This window comes from Tachysurus fulvidraco, chromosome 26, assembly GCF_022655615.1.
Source record: "Tachysurus fulvidraco isolate hzauxx_2018 chromosome 26, HZAU_PFXX_2.0, whole genome shotgun sequence".
NCBI classification, from domain to species: domain Eukaryota; kingdom Metazoa; phylum Chordata; class Actinopteri; order Siluriformes; family Bagridae; genus Tachysurus; species Tachysurus fulvidraco.
In genome coordinates, this window is record NC_062543.1 from 8231871 (window position 1) to 8255503 (window position 23633).

At 40.6% G+C, this 23633-nt stretch overlaps 2 protein-coding genes across 2 annotated transcripts; one reads left to right on the plus strand and one right to left on the minus strand.

The window, feature by feature from the left end:
- The first annotated feature begins 273 nt into the window (after positions 1-273).
- tlcd3a (TLC domain containing 3A) lies at positions 274-17328 on the plus strand. The gene is made up of 5 exons (XM_027165347.2): positions 274-806; positions 9363-9449; positions 9667-9886; positions 11609-11704; positions 13850-17328. Exons 1-5 carry the CDS (start codon positions 685-687, stop codon positions 14150-14152), a joined length of 828 nt encoding a protein of 275 aa, XP_027021148.1. The 5' UTR covers positions 274-684; the 3' UTR covers positions 14153-17328.
- A 2424-nt stretch (positions 17329-19752) lies between these two features.
- timm22 (translocase of inner mitochondrial membrane 22 homolog (yeast)) lies at positions 19753-22898 on the minus strand. The gene is made up of 5 exons (XM_027165350.2): positions 22811-22898; positions 22364-22645; positions 21037-21233; positions 20848-20920; positions 19753-20357 (listed from the first exon to the last, which is right to left on the minus strand). Exons 2-5 carry the CDS (start codon positions 22611-22613, stop codon positions 20281-20283), a joined length of 597 nt encoding a protein of 198 aa, XP_027021151.1. The 5' UTR covers positions 22614-22645; positions 22811-22898; the 3' UTR covers positions 19753-20280.
- Positions 22899-23633: the final 735 nt, after the last annotated feature.

Consider the following 23633-nt stretch of genomic DNA (forward strand, 5'->3'; position numbering starts at 1 on the left):
TATATATCACTATATCTGTTGCAATTCTGCAAGATGTGTCCCAAATCCAAATCACATCTGGATTCTCTGTGCACTTGCTCTTGGATCATCTTTATTAGTTGTAGGTTTAAAGCATTTAAACATTAAATAATGGATTGTTCTAGAATTACTAATCGAATGATTTTAAATGACATGGTTGATCTAAAATGATTCAAGTGAGTCGATTCACTGACGACTCTCAGATCGATGAATCAAATGAGTCAAATTCGAGCCAAAAGAATGGAATCACTAAAGAGAGATGTATGTATTCCCATCACTAAACTGATGTACTGTAGCAGCATCCTGTTGGTCCCCTAAATGGCGCTGTCGAGCAGTAAGAGCGCGAAAACAGAGTTCCCATTCATTCTGATAACGCCGGGTCTTGATGCTCTTTTGCTGAATCGAGTTTCATGTTGCAGACGATACCAAACCACGTGCTTAAGCCAGTCGCAGTTTACCGAGACGTCGTCAGCTCCTTGCAGAAAGCTGTGATATGTAAGGAACTATTAAACCCAGCTGCTTGCCAGCCAAAACCCAGATCTTGTGTGTGTGTAAGAGAGAGAGAGAAAAGAGAGAGAAAGAGAGAGCGCGAGCGCGCGCGTGCCACCTGTGGCTGAATTTCACCCTTAAATCCTCACGAGTCTTTTCTTAGTAAACAACCCGAGGATGTGGCGAGTGTTAGTGAGCGGGGTTGTGCTCTTTCCCGGCTTATTTATAGTCTTTAGGAAAACGCTGCCGGTCATTTTCAGACGCTGGAACGATGCCGACGTGGTGTTGGTCAGCGAGAGGTAAGAAAGTTGTATTATTTTACCTTCACAATACGTTTTTTCTTCTCTGCAATAACGGAAAGTTTAACCGTTTCTCTGACCTGCTGTACTGAGATGTAGCGTTCAATGGCTTGGCTAAGTTTAGAATAAACAACACTAGCAGCTAAAATGTTAGGCCGCTTATCTGCTGCCGTATAGCCTTCCTAGGACACAGTGACACTTTTAATCAGATTAAGCCTTTTTTGCGTTGGTGTCTGTCTCATTTTGGCCGATAATCTCTTTTAGCAGATTATATTTCTCGCCCATTATACTGGGCTTTCGTTCAGCACTTCAGGCGTTCAATACAGTGCAGTAATGCAGCGTTCAAGCGTCTCTTAAGTGTTTTCCACTGCAACTGATGATGTTGATGCACTATAACTAACAGTATTCCTACAGCAGATCTATGGATACCACAACAACTAAAGCCCAGCCTTTATCCACTGCTACATATGATCCTATACCACTTAAGGTTTTCCATCAATACCATAGATTCAGCCACCCATAAAAGCAATAATGTTGGTCTAGTACTAAAGGTGATGCATTACAACTAACAGTATTCCTACAGCAGATCTGGGGATCCCACAACAACTAAAGCATAACCTTTTATCCACTGCTACATAGAGAACCTTAAGTGGTATGGGATCACATCAACACATCAACTGGGATGTGGTAGCCTAGTGGTTAAGATGTTGGGCTACCAATTGGAAGGTTTTGAGTGCGATTCCTATGTCCACCAGGTTCCCACTGATGGGCCCCTGAGCAAGGCCCTTAACCCTCAATTGCTCAGTTGTATAAAAATGAGATTAAAACAAAAGTAAGTCACTGTCTGCTAAATGCTGTAAATGTAAATTCCATAGTTTCAGCCACACATGAAAGCTGTCTGTACACCACCTTAAGGGTTTCCGCCACTGCTAACGGTCCTCCTTCTTCACCTTAGGTGTTTATCCACTGTGAAATGTTCTCTCAGTGCCTTAAGATATTGCTCCTAACGGTGTTTTATCAACACCAAAATGGTGTTCCTCCACAACCTAATGGTGTTCCTCCACAACCTAATGGTCTTCCTCCACAACCTAATGGTCTTCCTCCACAACCTAATGGTCTTCCTCCACAACCTAATGGTCTTCCTCCACAACCTAATGGTGTCCACTATAAAAAGTTTTAACCATCCTTAATAATTGTATTTATTTATTTATTTTTACGTACAATCTCCCTGTTTATGTTGCTGTTATAGAAATAACATATTAGAGCAAGTACATTAATAGAAACATAACCTGGAGCCTCCACCTGAACCACATTGTTCTAGAAAACAAATCATCGCCTTCTGACCAATTGGATTTGACCTTTCTGCAGCTCTCTGGTATAATTAATAATTATATATGCATTATTTAAAAAAACTGCCAGTGACGGGAGAACTGAAATATCACGCTGTATATGATCATATTATTCATGAGCAGTACCTCATTTTGGAGGTCAGATAATGGGAACCAAAAGTTTTGTCTCATTAGAAACATGATGCAAGGACTTTTTTTTTATTTTTTTTTACAGAGTTTGGGTACACGCAGTGCCTATTTATAAGCCTCTGTGTATTAGTTATGGTATGGGTGGAAGATACTGCCTTTATCAGTGTTGTTCATGTATTTGGGCTTACGTTGGAATGGCTATGTACTGCAAGAGGGTGATAAGCTGGTGCCGACATTCATATTCTTGGCTTTAAGTCTTTTGACTGTTTTATTGAAGAAGAAATGAATTGGTCTGAAAAAAAAAATTGGTAATTTATTTTGGATTACTTTGTTTTTTCAGCATGTAACAGGCTTGACTTTGTTTTTTTGGCAGGAGTGAGCACTGGCTATTGTTAAACCAATCACCTCTGCCCTTGTGAAAGTGTTCTGGCTGCTTTAATGGCGTTTCCTAGTCAGCAGTTCCAATACAAGCCCCAGAACACAAGTTTTCCATTGCAGCATCATGCTTTGCTTTGGAAAGTGATCCCTTGCTATTTCACTCTGCACTGCTAATGTGGCACCTATATTGTCTTTCTGTACACTTTTTAGCCAATGCTGGAAATGAGGTTTCAGGTGATTAGTTCAGCTAAATGCTAAGAACACTAGACTGAACCCCCAGAATGAAATAAAGTAAAAACAAACTTTAATAAAGGGTGTACAAATGTTTCCATGCAGTTGTTATAGAGTGATATAAATGACGTTCCTGTAGTTTGGCTCATTATGTTAGAACTGTGTTGTGTGGTCTACAACCTAGTTATCTATTTGTTAACATGGTCTTGTCATTGTGGTTCTGGTGGGAAGTTGATCAACAGTGCATAGCAACAAATGGGCTACTACAACCAGTAACTATATAACCACACTGTGCTCCCATGTGATATATAATATTGGGGCTGCGATCGAGAATACAAAAAGAAATACATTCTATGCTAATCTCAGTGTTCAGCCTGTCTTGTGTCTTCTGGAGGTTGGTTATTTTCCAAATTAATGGGGACTGCTATAAGGTCACTGCTGGTTTTGGTATTGAACCACATCGAACATAGCATTGATATTGATATGGTAGCGATCACACAGTGATTATAAAGCCTAGAGAATTATTAACATTTTTGGTTGTCAGGGAAGGACAAATAACTAGCTCAGTGCTCAAGACAAGCAGTATGCAGCATGTATCAGATTTTAAGCTGTTTTTGCCAGTGGAGACTAGTAATCTGATGATATAATGATCACCAATATTATTAGTGTTAAAACCCCCTGTTCCCTGTTAATGTTCAATCAACCAATGGCACACCATAGCGGAGCTTTCAAGTGTAGTAACAATTGGACAAGATTCAGTAGCTGTTCCCTTACCAAATGGCACTATTGTAGGGTTAATTTATACAAGAATGCAGTGTAACAGTGTAATATACTGGCAACTTGATATAATTAACATACTTAGAAGAGAACGCAGGCTGAGATCTAAAACCATTCAAGCTCCTGACTGATTAGCTCATTGCCTAATGATGACATGATGACAAGGAGCAGATAATCCCTTCAGTGGGATTGACCAATATGCTCCAAATACTGAAAAAAATGCACTGTCAGCTCCCAGGAGCTAGTGTGGTGTAGAAACCATTTTTGATTTATTTTGTTCTTTTAACTTCTCATTGAGAATTGTAGCTTTGTACTACATAGTGGAACTAAGAGCATCTGGCAGACTGTGAAGTCAAAATGACTCAGCATGTAATTTAACAGAAATGAATAATTTAGTGGAATGCTGCTTTGAGTGGATTACACCAACAATAGACCAGCATGCAATTCTTATGAAATGTGCTAAGAAGGAAAAGGATGATCTTTTGACCCGGGGTAGAGTGTTAATTCCTGGCTTTAGTCAGAGTAAAACAGTGTCAAGCTTCTCCACAACATTGCTGACTTTGAACACGCACAATAATGTGAATTATTTGTGTATGTGTATATACATATACTGTACACACACGTAAAGTTCATCGATGCTCGTCTTTGGAAATGCATCCAATTTAGACACCAAGCTGGCACATGGCAAGCTGTTCTGTCTGATGACGAGAGATGGTCTCCACAAAAGACAAAAGACTGGGGTGGGATGATCTCAAGTTTTTACTGGCATCTCAGGGCCTAGCTCCTCTATCTGGAACCACTGTCAGAGCCTCAGGAACCCCTCTCTCCATGTTTTAAGAAAGTGTGGTATATTTGCAATATATTTGCCTCTATCATTTCACCAGAACCGATATCATTTTTCACAACTAGATGTATGACCTTAAAGGGCTTATGCAACTTTGCAAATCAGTTAGAGCTTGATGTGCTATTACTAGACATAAAGCAAGTACTTTATCTCCTGGTCTAAATTACCTATAGTGTTTTGGTACCAACAACTGGGTGAACTCTTCCTTGGTCCTGCCTTGATGCATCGAGAAGGAACGATGGAGTCAACAGGAGAGATGTCTGCTGTGATGGACACTGATATGTCTACATAATAACATAATGTCTTAATAAACTAGCTAGCTAGGCAGCTTGATTGGGATTACCAAAATCTTTGGTTTTATTATATATTCTGGCAGCTGTAGTTGTTGATAAAGAAACTGGTGAGAATACAATAGAAACTGAGTCAACTGATTTGAGTCGGACCATTTGAGTGGTTGTATTTATTCAGCTTTTAAGCAGTATTTTGGTCTCAAATGTCTTGGATATAATAGTTTTTTATATAATTTTTTTTTAAAACTTTCTAGATGTTTCTGGGAAATGTTAGGCATTAAAATCAAACAAGTCCTTATTCTATTTTCTAGATAAAATATGTTGATTTTATGTAGTATCTTAAATGGTTTACAGTGGAAATCGTCAATATTAGCAGCAAAGTGCTGTTGTGGCTACAGGCTTCCGTTTCAAGCTATTCAGGAGATCTTTTACTGATTGCATCATTTCTATTAGCTCTGCACTGTATCTATATATACACTGTATTTCCTCTGAATATATCTGGCCATTAGTGAGGCTCAGAGGAAGGATGTACTTTCCCCCAGAATGCAGGAAGAGGATTATTACAGAAATGATGGTGAGGATAAGAGCACTCTGGACATTCACCACAAGGTGTTCCTATACCGGAGTGAACGTGTGGTATTTTGAGAGCTTACACCAAATCCTGCTATCTGGATAAAGCCAAGTTTATGCTCGCTTTGGACTGAACTAGTTGAGGAGGTTTATGGTAACTGCTCTTCAGATCTCAATGCTATGGATCTGCTATGAATTCTGGATAGTGTGAAAATGTTGCACATTAGTATATTGCAGGCCAAATGAAACATGACTGTTTGAGACACGTTTTTCCGATTAGCTTCACCGTCGGTGCTCAGTAACCTACTACCTCTGCCTTGTGCACCTTGTGTGTAAGAAGAGCTAGAGCTCGTAATGAATACTAAATGGAAATATCAAGACATTCCATATGAGAAACAAATCCATTCATTCATTCATTTTCTACCGCTTTATCCGAACTTCTCGGGTCACGGGGAGCCTGTGCCTATCTCAGGCGTCATCGGGCATCAAGGCAGGATACACCCTGGACGGAGTGCCAAACCATCGCAGGGCACACACACACTCTCATTCACTCACGCATTCACACACTACGGACAATTTTCCAGAGATGCCAATTAACCTACCATGCATGTCTTTGGACTGGGGGAGGAAACCGGAGTACCCGGAGGAAACCCCCGAGGCACGGGGAGAACATGCAAACTCCGCACACACAAGGCGGAGGCGGGAATCGAACCCCGACCCTGGAGGTGTGAGGCGAACGTGCTACCCACTAAGCCACCGTGCCCCCCAGAAACAAATCCATTTCACCGGTATTTTGTATTGTGATATTTGAGATGGCGATATTCTTTCTTGTGCCGACTCGAATCACGCAGATATTTACGATTCCAGACAGTATTTGAGGGTGAACGCTGAACAATTTTCTGGTTAGAATTTAAAACTCACTCAGATCTAATGGAAGTCTGTTTTGCATCCAAATCCTATGGAACTAGTGAAAGGGAGAATTCTTTAAATTGAGAATCAGCTCATGGCTATGATCACCATGGCTGAAAGTTTTGAAGAGCAGCTAAGAATTTGTGCATGTATTTAACAAAAGTCCTTAAACAATCTCTGGTTTACCATCCCTATTCATATGGGGCATGTGGTAACATACTGGCTAAGGTGTTGGACTACCGATCAAAAGGTTTAGAGCTTGAATCTCGCCAAACTGCTACTGCTGGGCCCTCAAGCAAGGGAGGGGCTAGTATTGCTAATGAGGTCGTCATGAAAACTTATGAACCGTGGATGTCACTCTCAGTCCCTCAAATGTACACATGGTATGCAAGCAGGAATGTGAACACCGTGGCTCATGTTGCCTCACATGTATAACTCAGATGTCCGTTCCAATAAGCAGACAAGAAGACACGGGGCTCTGACACACCAAGCTGTAGTTACCGACTGTGAAGAGAGAAAACTGGGTGTTCAGCTGTGTAGATCGAAGCAAGCAACACGAACACCGACAATGTTATGCTTAGCTCCTGAAGAACAACGAATAAGTGCTTCAGTGTAATCGTGGTTGATTCAGCCGTGATTTGATTTCTGTATGCTGATGTTTTTTATCCTTTTGGAGCATGTCTTCTAAATGACTGTGTTTAAGTGATTGATTTCTACAACAGATACAGTAATAGCTTTCAGAATAGCTCGGACAACTAGCTAAATATGAACAGGGTAGAGATTAACAATGAGAACGTTTTACAATTGCAAAGCATTTGATTGTCAAAGCATGACTGGCGTGACAGTATCGAATTCTCCTCTCTTCAAAACTGCAAACTTTTTTTTTTTTTTCACAACCAAGTGATTCTTGGAATAGAGAATAGTGTTTGGGAAGATACACAGACAAACCATGTTTTATTCCTAACAAGCTGCTACTCTAGAGTAAGAGTACATTAACTGCACTTACTGTATGCTGGAGTTATGTTCTAGAAGTTTAGAATTACAATTCTATAATATAAAATTCCAAAAAGTAAAGTGACTGCAGATGTTTTCAAACCAGCTGTTTTCTCGCTATCTCCTTGGATTTGGTGCCTGAGAAAAATGCACAATGGCTCTGAAACATCAGTTTTCAGGGACTTTCAAAAGAAGTGTGAATGAAATGTTTTTAGATTCAGGAAGTGATAGAACCGGACAGTAAAAAAAAGACAGGAAATGGATGCGTTAAAGAAGCTCCGGTGTCAGCATTACACCCTCACACGCAACGAGACTGGGCCGCATTTAAAAGGAGAACGAAAACAAAAGACAGTCACAACAACAAAAAAAACCTATAAGGCACCTTCTCCTCCTGCCTGATTCACCCCTCCTTCTCAAGCCCTCTAAGTAAGGCAAAGACACAAAGGGTAGATTGTGGAATTCTGGGCCTTGTGACAGTGTTCAGATTGCGAGGCTATTGGGGGGCATAGCTCTGTGTGTGTGGCTTTTAGAAAGGGGCTGCTTATACTGGAGCCAACCCCAGTGTATGCTGGCAGCATCAGGTCATGTGACCAGTGTCGTCATGACGAACGTGTATCACCCCATATGGATAAAGGAACCATTTAGCTTTTAGCCTGACCACAAAAGAGCTCGACGTTTATTATTCTCTTGCCGCAATACAAATTAAGTTCATGCCATTATATTAAAAAAAAAATCTTTATTTATTAATGAATTGATTCTCATTTTGTCTTTTTTTTTTTAAATCCTTGTTGATTTGAATACAGGCGCTCACAGGCTTCTCTTTCCTGCTGTGCATTTCAGGCATACTAAAAAGGTGATGATAAATAATTACTGTGTTTGAGTTTGAGATCTGCTGCTGGTCCAGAGCACCCCACCACCACCACCACCACACACCACACACCACACACACACACACACACACAATTTGAGAACGAGAGCAACCGGTTTTCATAATTAATATGCACAATCAGCTTTTTTAATGTGTGCAGTACCCATGACCACACGTGTACACAGGTGCGCACACACACACACACACACACACACACACACAAATGTACTGTGCGAGTTTGTCTCTGGAGCCTGAGGTAGTGAAATGTCTTTGCAGCTCAGCTGACTTTCCTTTGTGACTTCATAATTGCACATGTTGGAGCACTTGATCAATCTTATCAGACCTACCAGGAGAAATTCCATGCTGTGCTCAAACCACAACTGTTTATTCATACTTTTGTGTTATTTTAGTGTGGAAAAAAGTGATAATGGGCAAATTTGTAAAATTATTATTTTTAATGCACCATTTCTATCAATAATTGACCTGAACGCAAAGCAGCTTTACTGAAAAACTGAAATTGTACATTTATATATGCATCACCTTTAACTCGTTATTTTAAAACTTATCTTTGGTCTTGGTTTCTTATTTTTTTTAAATAAATATTGTGTTAATGTGACTAAAAACGTAGAATCACTGTACTTTTTCATAGCCAGAATGTGTTTGTAGCATAGCAAGTGGTGGGATTTAGGAAAAGAGTACATGGACAGTTATAACATGCACTATGTGAACCATTTGGAGGGGTTTTTTTTTTCAAGCCAAGTGTTAGCAGGATTTTTCTCTGTGGCCGACTGGATGAAACCACCCCGATAATTGCTGCGTCAGCAACCTACTGAGTCCACTGATCCCGGACACAAACATTTTTACCCTCTTACAGATAACAGACCGTAGCTGCAACTGATATTGAATTATTGAACGTCTCCGTTTCCTCGTGCTGTGCTGTTTGTCAGAATATACAGCAACGTAAGTCAAACGGAAACTCTATATAGTAACCCACGTGGTTGTGTGTATTACTTTGTGTTATTAAATATGTGTGTGCACATGTGTATTGTGAGCTGTGATAAACCCGGCTCCTGATCCATCATTGTCCTGAGCAGGAACAAGCACTTGCTAAAGATGAACAGTTGAATGAATAAGGATTTGCTAAAAGAAGCCAAAGGAGTAGGTGTGTTTCTGCTGGTTTAGAAGTCACACTGCTGTCTGTTCGTCTGTCTCTCGCAGGCTGGTCTCCTCTGTTCACGCCATCATGGCCACCGTGGCTGGAATCATTGTGGTGTCGTCATGCAGAGAAAATGTGATAACAAACAGGTGAGTCATCTAATACCACACTGTCTCTGCCCATATGAACCAATCAGCTCTGTCATGTCAGTGTCCATTAATCCATTCGAGTGAATGTGCTCCTGCAGCGTGTGTGAAAACAACAGTTATAGAAAAAATTACTAATTATTCTTTTTCTGCTAATAAATACTGTTAGGAGTGATGAAATAAAATTACATCACAAGCATTAAATGTACTTGTTTTTCAGGCACTGGCTGGCAACCTCATTTGTCCTTGGTTATGGGGTACCCTACATGGCATATGACATCATTGCCATGTATCTGAGCCACTACTACCGTTTCCGGGTCAGTGGTCATGAGGATTACAGAGGACACTCACTGAGGACGATCAGCTTGTTTGTGACGAGAGAGTCCCTGCTGGTCCTTCATCACATTGCACTCCTCACCATTCTCCTGCCTATTACACTGGTGAGAGAGCGAGAGACGATAGAGAGAGGGGGAGAGACGATGGGGGGGGGGGGGGGGTGATAGAGAGAGAGAGCGAGCAAGAGATGACAGATAGAGAGAGAGAGCAAGAGACCATAGAGAGAGGGGGGACGATAGAAAGAGAGAGAGAGCAAAAGACGATAGAAAGAGGAAGAGGGAGAGGGCGAGAGACGATAGAGAGAGATGATAGGGAGAGATAGAGAGAGACGGGGGGGTAGGGAGAGATGAGAGCGAGTGATTGTGCAGCTGAGGGGTTAAAGGATGAGTAGACAGTAAAGGACACCGATAGAGGGTTTGGTGAAATGTGAAAGATGAGATGCAGAAAAGAGAGACGAAGTCCACACAAGTGGAACAGTGCAGTGTAATAGAGAGAACGAAAAAAGAAGAAAGGTAATGCAGTTCTTTTGTCACAGAAGGACCTGGTGGAGGAGGGTGTTAGCACAATGACTGCTGTTGCACTGCTAGTACTGATGGACAAGGACACACACACACACACATACACATACACATACACACACACAGCAGTGTAATGTTGCAGTGTGGAGGAAACCTGGCCTTTTGTGTCTGGATGCTGTGATGTCAGTAGTCATATGAGATCAAGTTACACCTGCCTTGTATTATTCACACACAGCTGCTGCTTATATCTCACAGATACACACACACACACACACACACACACACACACACATTAAACACAAATATACAGACACATGTTTACGTTTCAAAATTATCATATATAAAACAATAATTAACAATTTGACAAAGTGGCAGTATTAAATCGATTCAACTCGGCAGGGTTGATGGAATCAGATGGGCTGGTCTGCGATTTTCCTAAACTGATCAACAATTTTTTAATTTTTTTATTCTTTTGTTGATCAGTTTAGGAAAATCGCAGACCAGCCCATCTGATTCCATCAACCCTGCCGGATCGATTTAATGCTGCCACTTTATTGTCGAATTAGATGACCGCATGACTGAGAAGGCGTCATTATTAAATGCTTCCCACTAAGATGTAATATAGCTTATTGCTACACTTCAGTCAGCCTTTACACCTACACTTGCTTATAGAAGAATACAGAACCTCTCTTAACATATTCAGACACCTGGTTTCCTCACTCACACGTGCACACTGCTGGGAGTCTGGTATATAGTGTTGCACTGAGGGAGGCCTCCGTGTTTCAGTAACCGTTCCGCCTCCGCGTTTATCCATCATCTCCGTCGTGGACACACCAGATCGCATAGATGAGTTCTGAATCTCTCGTGTACTGATGCAGCATTTCGCTGAGCGAGAGAAGGGAAGAGACAGTGTGAGACACTGGAACGGAGATGAATTTGTTTTTGCGTTATGAACCACTGCGCTGCTGTTATTGGTGCCAAATTCTCCTGGAAATTTCACACACACCGTCTCTAGAGTTTACACAGAGCGCTGCGAAGAGCAAACATCCTGCGAGTGTCATGTCTGAAACAGCTTGGTGATGAGCGATCAGTGGAGAATCACCAGACTGCTCCGAGCTGACAGGAAGTCTGTAGTAACTGAAATGTACACTTTGTAATTGGAGATGAAGGCTTTTCAGCTCGTTTTAGGTTTTAATCGCAATACTAGCAGCGCCCCAAAACCCCATGCATGTCAGAACTGTTAGTACCAGACATCTGGCAGGATATTTACTGTGTGTTTGGCACTGACTCTTATTTCCTCTGACTCAGTTCTTCAGGAAGGACCAAGGTGATTTCTTCATTGGCTGCCTCTTCCTTACAGAAATCAGCACACCTTTTGTTTCACTGGGCAAAATCCTGATTCAGGTAACACACACACACACACACACACACACACACAGATGTGCATACTCTCTCATACACATGCTCTCTCTCTCTCATACACACATGCTCTCTCTATCTCTCACACGCACACTCATGCTCACACGCACACTCACACACGCACACTCTCATACACATGCTCTCTCTATCTCTCACACACTCACACACACGCACACTCACACACACGCACACTCACACACACGCACACTCACACACACGCACACTCTCATACACATGCTCTCTCTATCTCTCACACGCAGTCTCATACACATGCTTTCTCTCTCACACACACACTCATGCTCACACACACACGCACACTCACACACACGCACACTCACACACACGCATACTCACACACACGCACACTCACACACACACACTCACACACACGCACACTCTCATACACATGCTCTCTCTATCTCTCACACGCACTCTCATACACATGCTTTCTCTCTCTCACACACACACTCATGCTCACACACACACGCACACACACACGCACACTCTCATACACATGCTTTCTCTCACACACTCATGCTCACATGCACACACACACACTCATACACATGCTTTCTCTCTCTCACACACACTCATGCTCACACACACGCACACACACTCTCATACACATGCTTTCTCTCTCTCACACACTCATGCTCACACACACACGTACACATGCTTTCTCTCTCACACACACTCATGCTCGCACACACACACACACACACACACACACACGCACACTCTCATACACATGCTTTCTCTCTCACACACACGCACACTCTCATGCACATGCTTTCTCTCTCTCTCACATGCTCATGCTCACGCACACACACACATTCACACACACGCACACTCATACACATGCTTTCTCTCTCACACATGCTCATACACACACACACTCACACACGCACACACTCATACACATGCTTTCTCTCTCACACACTCATGCTCACACACACACACACACACGCACACACACACGCGCGCACACACACACATGCTTTCTCTCTCTCTCACACACGCTCATGCTCACACACACACACACACGCACACTCATACACATGCTTTCTCTCTCTCTCACACACGCTCATGCTCACACTCACACACACATGCTCACACACATGTTCTCATGCTCACACTCACTCACACTTGCACACACTCTCACGCGCACACACACACTCCTGCTAAATGCAAGTTTTTGATGACAGGCTTACAGATTTGCCGATCTCTGGGAACTTGTCAGTCATTATCGGTATTGTTCTCACCGAGGTTGCTATGATGCACATTCACTCTCCGAGTATTTTCTGCTCAGCAGCTTTAGAATGCTGTTTCTGCAGCTCGGCCTAGAAAAGCTGCTGTCTGTCAGGTCTTTTTCTGAAACCTGGGTGAAAACTTGTAAGCCAAAGCAGAAATAAGACAAAGAATTAAGCACTTTCTATTTCTCTGTGTTCCATGGCCTGCTGCCGTCCGTTTCATTTAACTCTATTTCAATTCTTTTCCTAGTTTCACCCAGATTGGTTGTCAGATTGACTTGATTTGATTTTTTCCCCTTTAAGCCGTGTCTTCGGTTATGTCTCTGTACTTCACATGCTGTGCTTATTATTTTTTTAATGGAACTTTTTTTTGCTCTCTACCATATGCTCCAACTTATTTACATTTGTTTGCTGTATCTTCAGCTTTTTGCCATAGGAACTACATGATATGCCTCTTTTGTAATAGTTTACACTAACAGCAGTTGTTACAGTTACACAACAGTTACACTGGTTTGCCATTTTAGGGAGTAGATTAACGACAAATGTATTTCAACAGCTTGATAATGAAACCTGTCCACTTACTGAAGACATTTTTATTGTGTTTCCTACCAGGCTGTAAGAAAAAAAGTGGACCACCAGCTTTGTTTCACAAAATCCCTTTAAGAACTATTTCTAGTGTTTTATTACACTGAGAATTTTATTTATTTATTTATTTTTAGAATGTCTGAGAGATTTATTGAAACTGTGCCAAATATTACCCCCTTATTCTTACCTTTTATAACTTTTTATTCCAAGTCTCGCTGTTTGAATATTTCACCACTATGTTTTTTGGTCCCCTACTATCTACCCCTACGTCCCCCACCCTCCTTCTCCTCTGTAGGTGGGTTTGCAAGACTGCTGGCTGCACAAAGTGAACGGCTGCATGGTGCTGCTGAGCTTCTTCGTGTGCCGCATCGCACTCTTCCCCTACATGTACTGGGTTTACGGAGCACACTACAGCCTCCCGTTCTATGCCGTGCCCCTGCACCTCCCGCTCTACGCCAACTTGGGTAACATGTGCATCCTTTCGCCCCAACTCTACTGGTTCATCCTGCTCTGCCGAAAAGGCTACCGTCTTTACAAGCGCCGACACAGCACCAATCACCAGGACCAGACTTCATCACTCCATACCAAGGCTGAATAGAAAGAGAACTGGTAATGGCACAGCGAGAAGCAAGCGCTCAGATACTCCAGTACAGATTAGCATCAACTACTTCTGCTGTTAGTTATTCTGTGAAGGGTCTACTAGTATTTCTCTGCACACACACACACACACACACACACACACACACACACACACAAATGGCTGTTACAATCTCAGGGTGCTGCAATTAATTGGAGTACACACTTAAAGTGAACTGGTCCTCTCTGCTGCGGGAGGATGCGCTTGGTCATACTGGTCATACTGGTCATACTGGTGCTCTGCCTCACGGTATTACTTTAAGATGTATAGCAGGGAGGGAGACACGAGTGAAAAGATCTCAGGCTGCATTGTGTCCTGTACTCCTTCCATTCTGCAGACTGAAAGACTGTTCACTATTTGGATTGAAGTTACTATTTTTTTCCGCCACTTCTCATAGATGTTTTCAGATTCCACTGTATGAATGATGTTTAAACTAGGAATAACCTCTACTTTAACATTTATCGTTTTGTACCAGTTCCAATAACCTTTTAATCATGACATCTTTAGGCATAATAGGCATTTCCTGTTGCTTGGCCTTAACTGTTCCAGGATTGATTTTTGTTTTGTTTTTGTTTTTAAGGGGTAAAATGGCTGACTATATTTCTGTGTGTTTCACTATATGACTCCCTTTTATGTGGATTTGGAAGTATGGAGGAAACTCAGTTCCTCCAGTGTAGAAGGAGGCGGCAGTGTTTCTGTTCTCACGCTTGCCAGTAAGTGTTATAAAGAGGAAAACCTAGAAGGTTACGTGATCGTATGCTATTTTCTCGAAATGGGTCCCATTATTTTTAACAACTCCTATTTAAAATTCTTCTCAGCAGTCAAGAAACACATCATAAGCTAAACCCGGGTTTCACCTTCCACAGGGCAGAGTATTTCACCTCAGGACAGTGTTTGTGTAGAAACCAGCCATTACACAACAGAAGGACACATTTAAACAGGGTAGTGACCAGATCCTCATACATTCATTGTTGTTGTTTTTTTTTAATATACGAAGTTGTTTTAGTAGTAGCAAGAAAGCTTCCAAGAGCATTCTGCATTTCAAAAAAGATTTTATTACTGTAATTTCAATATTGCTTATCTACTTTAAATCGCATGCTTTTTATTTTTAAACATATAAAGGTACACATCATATATTTATAATACAGACGACTCAAACATGAGATTAGGTTTGTTTTAATCCTGCATTTTCTGCCTGTTAGATGAGAAATATCTTTGCGTCCGTCGATTCCCCGGTCCCTTCTCATCAACTCTGTCTGTGTAGAGTTCAGGCTTCCCACTTCTATACCTTTTCATTTCTCTGGCTTAATTCTCAAGAATATATACAAAGAGTTACACAAAAATCCACACAATTTTCCAAACACTTACTCTAAATGGAACGGATCGGTTGAGACCTGTTTGTTTGATCAGGCTTTACTTCTTTAGTTGTGCACTGGAGCTGTAACACATCGCTGGTTAGCTACGTTACAGCGCAGCTCACAGATGTGCACATCAGACACCAAACATGACTCGGTTCACTGGCTAATTGTCCATTGGATTGTGTACGATTTGGAAAGATTTAATCAGATTGCAGGTTTACTTTGGAATATTAACCAAAAACTGTAGCGTTTATTAAAATAAATGAACTGACTGACACAGTTTTAAGGGACTGACATGTTTCTTTTATTACTATTTCTAATTGGAGTCATTATATACCAAATGTATATACACATAGTTTGGGAAATAATGATTTGAAGCCTCAAATGTGTTCAGTTCCTCATTGCAGAACTTTAAACATCATCTCACACACACACACACACACACACAGCCTTTATTAATTATTAATCCTGTTCATTTATTTTACACCATTAGTAGCAAGTCTTAAGCTTAGTCTCCTACGAGGCTTTGTTTCTCTCTCAGGATTTGGTAAAGATGATGTTACCTGATCTCTGTAGAGGTTTACTAAACATATGAAAGCTGAAACTGTGAACATAAAAAGTTGAAATGGAAAAATCTTTTTTTTTTTTTTTGGTGGTTTGTCTTCCAACGTGGCTTTTGTTGTAATATTTGCAGTTGGAGACCAAAGAGCGTCAGGCACTTTACTCATCAATTACTAACAAATACGCATATAGGACCGGCCACACTAGATGTCTTTCAGTATATCAGTTTATAGTGCTTTGTTTATGTTGATCTTGGTGCAGTGTTGTGGGGGGAAAAGAACTGCTTGAATTGTATATCTAGGTCATTTTCTGCTTCGGTCTAAGTTAAAACGTCTATGCTAGTATGGCCTTCCATAGTTGAAGCTGGTGCAGGAGTCAGTATTATGATGCTTAGTTTAATGCGGTTATATTTCGATTAGAGGCATATGACCGGGATAAAGGTATGAGACAAGATCCTGTGCCTTTTTGTTTAATTGATGTGAGGTTCATACACAGCACAGCACAGCCTAGCACAGGACAGGGGACACTCACTCATTGTAGCTGTGTCTTCTGGTTGTTGTTTTTTTTGTTGTTGTTTTTCACTCGCAAGACAAATATACTGTGATGTTCTGCTGGAGGTAAAGAGGAAATGAAATGGAAAGAGGATTTTATTTGATTTTTTCTTCAATTAAGAAAGTTAATATAATTTAATATCCCCTTAACGCTAATAAGCATTTATTCTTTTCTGGCTGTATGTAATGTTCGTGCTTGATCTGCTCTGCTGTCAGTGGATTTATAAGTGAACTCATAAGCAATAAATTGAAGGCATCCTACTGTACTTGAACTACACTAACACGTCTATCCAACATTTATTGCAGCTTCTTTAAACACTAAACACATCTTTCTGTTCATCGTTGTCCACATGTGGTCCTAAAAAATCAAAGGAACGACCTCCTTTATGCTTTGTTTGCATTTTGTTTCCTAATGTAAATTCATATAGTTCTTATAATTCATAAAATCTCTCTCTGTCGCTTCTTATTTTCATATCGACTTTACAAATATATTTATGTATCAGATTTGATATAGAATGAGATTTGGGTTTGATTGTCGTGTAACATTTTGAACAATGTCTTGTTCTCGGAAGTAAATGACCTGCTGCATACGACTAACCTTCAAATGAGAGGAATTTATTTTTGAAACGTGAAACTGCGTTTACAAGTAAATCACACGTTTGCCGAAGTTCTGTGCGAGTGTGTTTTTTTGGTGTGTAGATTTATCTCTGTCTTTATATCTCTCTTCCACACACGGTTCACTAAATCACAAGAACCACAATGGAAGCTTGAGTAAACTGTATTGTGTTTAAAGCCTCAAATTCGATCAGAAATACAATCATGTTACAAATAACCCTAGATTTGTAAATCACTTGAGTCCCATTTAAAATTTCCTCCAGTTTGGAAATCTGTGGTCTGTGTGTCACAAAAAAAGTCCTTCTTTATTCAGATGTTTGTCATGATGCCTAAATATGTCTTACATATTGGCAAGTTGCTTAACAGTCTTAGAAACTTTGTTGGGTCCAGATACATTTAAAACGAGACTTTTACATCTCAATAAAAAAAAAAGCGTTTATTTTAAAACCATGAAACAGCACCTTGGATTTAGTGAAGCCAAACTGACCCCAAAGCACTTAAAACAGTCTATATATATATATATATATATATATATATATATATAATGTTTGAGACGGTCCCTTTTAATCTACTCCTAGTTCTTTACTATGATATGATCTACATCCTGGTGTGTGTGTGTGTGTGTGTGAACATGAAGCCAGATCGTTGTCACTACGTATGATCACTGGGACATTTGCTGTTACAGCTCATGAACCTTATGGTGCTGCAGAGAGGAAACAGAAAACGGAACAGAAGCCTCGATTTTTGTCACATATCCATTGCAGCAGAGTGAAATTCTTTCTTCACATATCCCAACTGTGAAGGTTGGGTTCAGAGCACAGGGTCAGACATGATACTGAGCCCCTGGAGCAGTGAGGCTTAAGGGCCTTGCTCAAGGGCCCCAACAGTGGCAGCTTGGCAGTGCTGGTGCTTGAACCACTGATCTTCCAATCAACAACCCAGAGCCTTAACCGCTACCATTAGTCCAAACACAGGTGCTGGGGTCAAACGGCACCAGATCAAATCCCACTTTTCCGTAGTCATCTCTAACACAAGTATTGGCTCTGTTGTAGAGGAATATAACTAAGTGTTCGATCCTCCTACTGGAGTTCTGAGTGAATGTAGATGATTACATTGTGTGTGTGAGGGGTCAGTAAGGGGCACTTAAATTCACATGCTTAATTTTGCAATGGAAGACTCCTGGACTGTCAGTGTGGCAACAAACACAGCTTGACTTCATTGTATTGAACCATTTGTGTGTGGAATTTGGAATCACTGTCCCACTTGAAAATCCAGCCACGATTCAGTTGGATTTCATAAAATCCACCGGTACGTCAGGCCACATGGCCGAACAGCTTCTACAGTCATCTACAGATGTTCCACAATTCCGAACAATGGTGATTTGAGTCTTTTCTGCATAACTATCCTTGTCTTTACACCAAAAACAGCTGCGGTTGAGGCTTGCCCTGCATGTAAAGCATGAGGACTGACACAAGCTTGTTGCTAAATGGGATTGTGGATGTTCTTTATCCGAACGTCGTTAAAAACTATGATCCTTTCTCATACAGCGTATCATTTCATCTGAATATTAATCTATATTAAAAAAAACCTCAACAATGATCCCAAAGCTTAAACTGAGAATCTTTCCATCACACACACACACACAAGTCTCTACAGTGTATACATCAGCGTTGTTGTTGATTTCAATACATACAGTTGTACAAGGATAACGATCTAAAGGTTTTCTGATATTGTGCCTGACGAAGACCTGCTGGTCGAAACGTTGCACCATTAAATTTATTGGAGCAGTTAATCAGTGTGCGGGCTTCTTCTGTTGTTTTCTCAAGGTTTCTTCCCTCACATCATCTCAGTAAGGTTTCCTTGCCTCCGTTATTAAGAGACGAATCTAAATCTATATCCTGATTTCTGTAATTTTATATAAATCTATATATTTGTTTTAAAACTCAACTGACAAAAGTCATCCAGAGTCCGGCGATGCTCACGTGCTTACTGTACATTTGTGGTTAGCTGAAAGATTGATACTTGCAGGCTTTCAGAATATCGAGCTTGTATTTTATTGTAGATTTGGAGAATTTTTACACAAAATGCAAAATGAGGAGGATCTTTAGAGAGGCGAAAACTCATCACTTTGCATGAGGAAAAAGTCTCCAAATCTAAAATAAATACAAACTCATTTCAAAGGCAAACAAGAACAAATCCTCTCTTTCCTCCAAGCACTTTTAAGCATTGCTTGTTTTTCATTTTTACCCCAACAATGAATATGGTGATTTTCAGGGTATGTAGATTTTATAAACACAATTTTTGTCTCATTTCTTTAGTATATTCTGTCATTTTCCTCACGTTAATATATGATCGTTTTTTTCAGTTAACATTTCTACCACAGTGGAACAGCGAGTCCTGTATAACCACTAAATACTAATAAGACCCTCACTTATAGTTTGTTTTGTGACCAGAATAAATAAGATCTCCAGAATAATAAGAGTTCTCTCATATATTTAATCTGACATTTAACTTTAAACCACAAAAACATTCGTAAATTTTTAACCACAGATGTCATCCAGCTATTCCAAAACCCACTATAAAGTTTCATATTTTATTTAGTAGTTGTCTGTTTATATACATAAACAGCTATTGGGTCAAAAAAAAAAAAAGACACCTACAGTACACATCAATAAGCATTCGGTGACAGGAATTCTCTCCATGATCCCTTTCCGCTTCTGCCGTCCTCTGTGTGGAAAACGTTTGGAAAGGTTTTCACTAGTATGTAGATCACTTGGCAGAGTTAAAAAGGCAACCTGAAGCAGACATGTCTACAGTGTCCCCAACAGGACACTCGGAAATCATATTACACACTTCTCCGGGTCACTGCATTGGTAAGTCGGTTCTCCGTGAGAATTTCAAAATCATTTGACAAGTAAGAAAAAGTCTGTCGATGTTCGGAGCCTGCTCTTTTACAGGTTCTTGTTAGGAGCTCGTCCTACTCGGGAAGCTCTGGAGCAGCCGTTCATCTGAGGTAATACTCAATCGCAGCAGAGAAAGCAGCGAAACCTCCACAGCCCAGAATCCCGGCCTTCAGTCCAGCTAGTGGATCATAAATAGTTACAGTTACCACAGATAAATATGAATAAATAACCCTGATTTACAAGCAGCTTCACACTATGCAATTTCATTAAAAACATTACAATCCAACTGTACAGTATGACAAGATCCCAATAAACACATGGCTGAAGTCTATAACAGTGTTGGAGAAAACCTGTTCCACATGTCGGACTATACAACGAATATCCTAGAAGGAAATGACTACATTCTACATAAAATCAATTACTGTGATCTGAGCTTACACACAAATGAGGTCACATAACAAAAAATCTTAAACTGAGCTTAAATGGAGGATATTTCACCCCAGGTGTTTTGCATAATCCTGTACCAGCCCCTTATTCGTGGCTTTTAGCTGAGTGCTGTAGCAACAGGAAGGATTTAACCAAGGAATTATTGTGATTTCGATCTGTGTACAAACCAGGCAAAACGGTGAAGTTTTAGAGAGGTGTTTAAATGTTAAAGTGAATCCTACCTCTGAATCCAATCGCACCTCCAGTAATGCAGCCGCTGTACACTGCATTCTTCCAGTCAGATTTACCGCGATGCTGCGACAGAATAGTTATTTTATCTCTATTTTGTTGCATTTACATGTTAGAGGCTAGATTCTTGAACTTTTTTCTCTCAAATATCATGAGTTGGGGAAATCAATCGCAAAACTTACTGATTCTATAATGCACTCTGTACATGAGAACATGGCACCAACAATTGCAAAGTTTTTGGCATAGGACATTCCTCTCTGTCCCATGTCTCTCAGCACTTCTCTCGCTGTGGGGGTCTTCAGCGGATCTTTAGGATCGAACCCAACATTGGTGTCGATGCCAGCTGTGAAGACTCCAAAAGCACCACCCAACACAAAACCTGGCAAAACAAAATAAACGACAACTTTAGAGATTTATTTGATCAGTCTTTATACTGTAGTCACTGTCTCTCTAGGTAAACATCCCAGCACCAACACAAGTGAATCTACTCAGTAGCTCAGTTACTGATGCCAAAGCAATAACTTTGCTGCTAGATTTCGTGACTTTAAATCCTTTTAGATAATTTATTACAAACAAGCAAAAACATAAAAGTGACTATGCAGACATTATGTCCTGCACCTTACACAGTTCCCCAGCTCACATCACAGCAGATGGTAATATGAGTTGAGAGATTAGCCTACCTGAGCTTCTATGAGCCTACATTCCCAGCTCACAGTCATTCCCATTGACCAATCACTGATCCTGGTCATTCCCATTGACCAATCACTGATCCTGGTCATTCCCATTGACCAATCACTGATCCTGGTCATTCCCATTGACCAATCACTGATCCTCGTCATTCCCATTGACCAATCACTGATCCTCGTCATTCCCATTGACCAATCACTGATCCTCGTCATTCCCATTGACCAATCACTGATCCTCGTCATTCCCATTGACCAATCACTGATCCTCGTCATTCCCATTGACCAATCACTGATCCTCGTCATTCCCATTGACCAATCACTGATCCAGGTCATTCCCATTGACCAATCACTGATCCTCGTCATTCCCATTGACCAATCACTGATCCTGGTCATTCCCATTGACCAATCACTGATCCTGGTCATTCCCATTGACCAATCACTGATCCTGGTCATTCCCATTGACCAATCACTGATCCTGGTCATTCCCATTGACCAATCACTGGTCACCATTGTTTCCAACGTGAACTACTTCATACTAAATTCATCTTCTAGATGTTTACTAGAAATAAATGCCAGTTATTGCTTCTTTAGCCATTCCCTTCATGTCTGTTCCCTAACTCACTACCACTATATATTTGTTTTGGGATCTAGACAGAAATGTAATAAAGCCATTTTGTCTCTCTTTTGCACACAAACTCTCAGCATGACTGCAGTTCATCACTTCATTGTGTTTGACAGACCGTCAATATTCATCTCCATTCTAGTCCAACTGATAAAGACAATATAGAAGTAGTACTGTTGGGTGTTGTGTGTATCTCGTTACCTCCGACACACGCCAGTGTTGCTTTAAAAGCGCAGCTCTCCATTCCACGTTCAATCATCTTCTGCTCATCCGTTTTGTGCGGGTTCGGCAAAGCGCCCATAACGCTCGGATTCAGGTCTTTAACTTGTCTCCTTTCGCCGATGAGATGATCCAAGACAACACTGTACTGTAGTTGGACATTTTCGGCTCCGGACGCTGCTGTAGACGGCGCCGAAACTGAAGTATCGCTGCTCCTCACGGGCGCCGCCATGATGAAGGTGTGCTTTTAACAGCCTGGTAAATCTAGGCATGCAAAAATATTGCCTGGTTCGACACAAAATTACACGCGATATGGAAGCAAAATCGTGCGGTAAATAATCAACAACAAATGCGATAATTAAATCCACACAGAGAGGTTTTATTACATATATTTATATCGTCGTTAAAAAGCATTTTAATGGACTGTACTTTCTCTGCAGCGGATTCGACACGATGAAGGTCGTAGCAGGTCCCCTACCGGATATACAATAAACTACAACAGGACTGACCTGAAACGTCCTTTTCACTTTATATTTCTAAACACTGTGTTCAAAACCAAACAATTAAAACCTAGGCTTATAACACTGAAAATTAATGAAAAGTCTTGTCATTATATTTGACCTGAGGTTAAACTTTCTCAGAACGAGCACTGTTTTAGTTAAATATAGTGTGGTTTTATTTATTTATTTATTTATTTGTTTGTTTGTTTAGTTTTATTTTATTTTATTTTATTTTATTATTTTTTCATTTATGTATTTGTTTGTTCATTCATTCATTCATTCATTCATTCATTCATTCATTGTTGTTGTTGATTCATAACAGTTTTGTCCTGGTCAGGATATATAACAATATCTGAAGACCATCAAACGTAACTTTCTCCTAGTTTCAACTGAAACTTGGTGTTTTTTTTCCAAACTGCTACATCACGGGGTAACTGCACTCAGTAGAAAACACTTACTGAACTTTTCTCAATACATGATCTCACAGATGCACATGACGGGCTACAGTCACTCTAATTAACAGGGAAATTTTTTTTTGCGTGTGTTTGTCACACTTTAATGTTTAAGATTAAACAAATTTGTTATTGTGGTTCAACAGTAAAATATGGTGGTGTTTTAGTATGATGGTTTGGGGCTGTTTTCCTGCTTCAGGACCTGGAAGACTTGCTGTGATAAATTGAACCATGAATTCTGCTGTTTACCAAAAAATCCTGAAGGACAATATGTGGCCATCTGTACGTGACCTCAAGCTG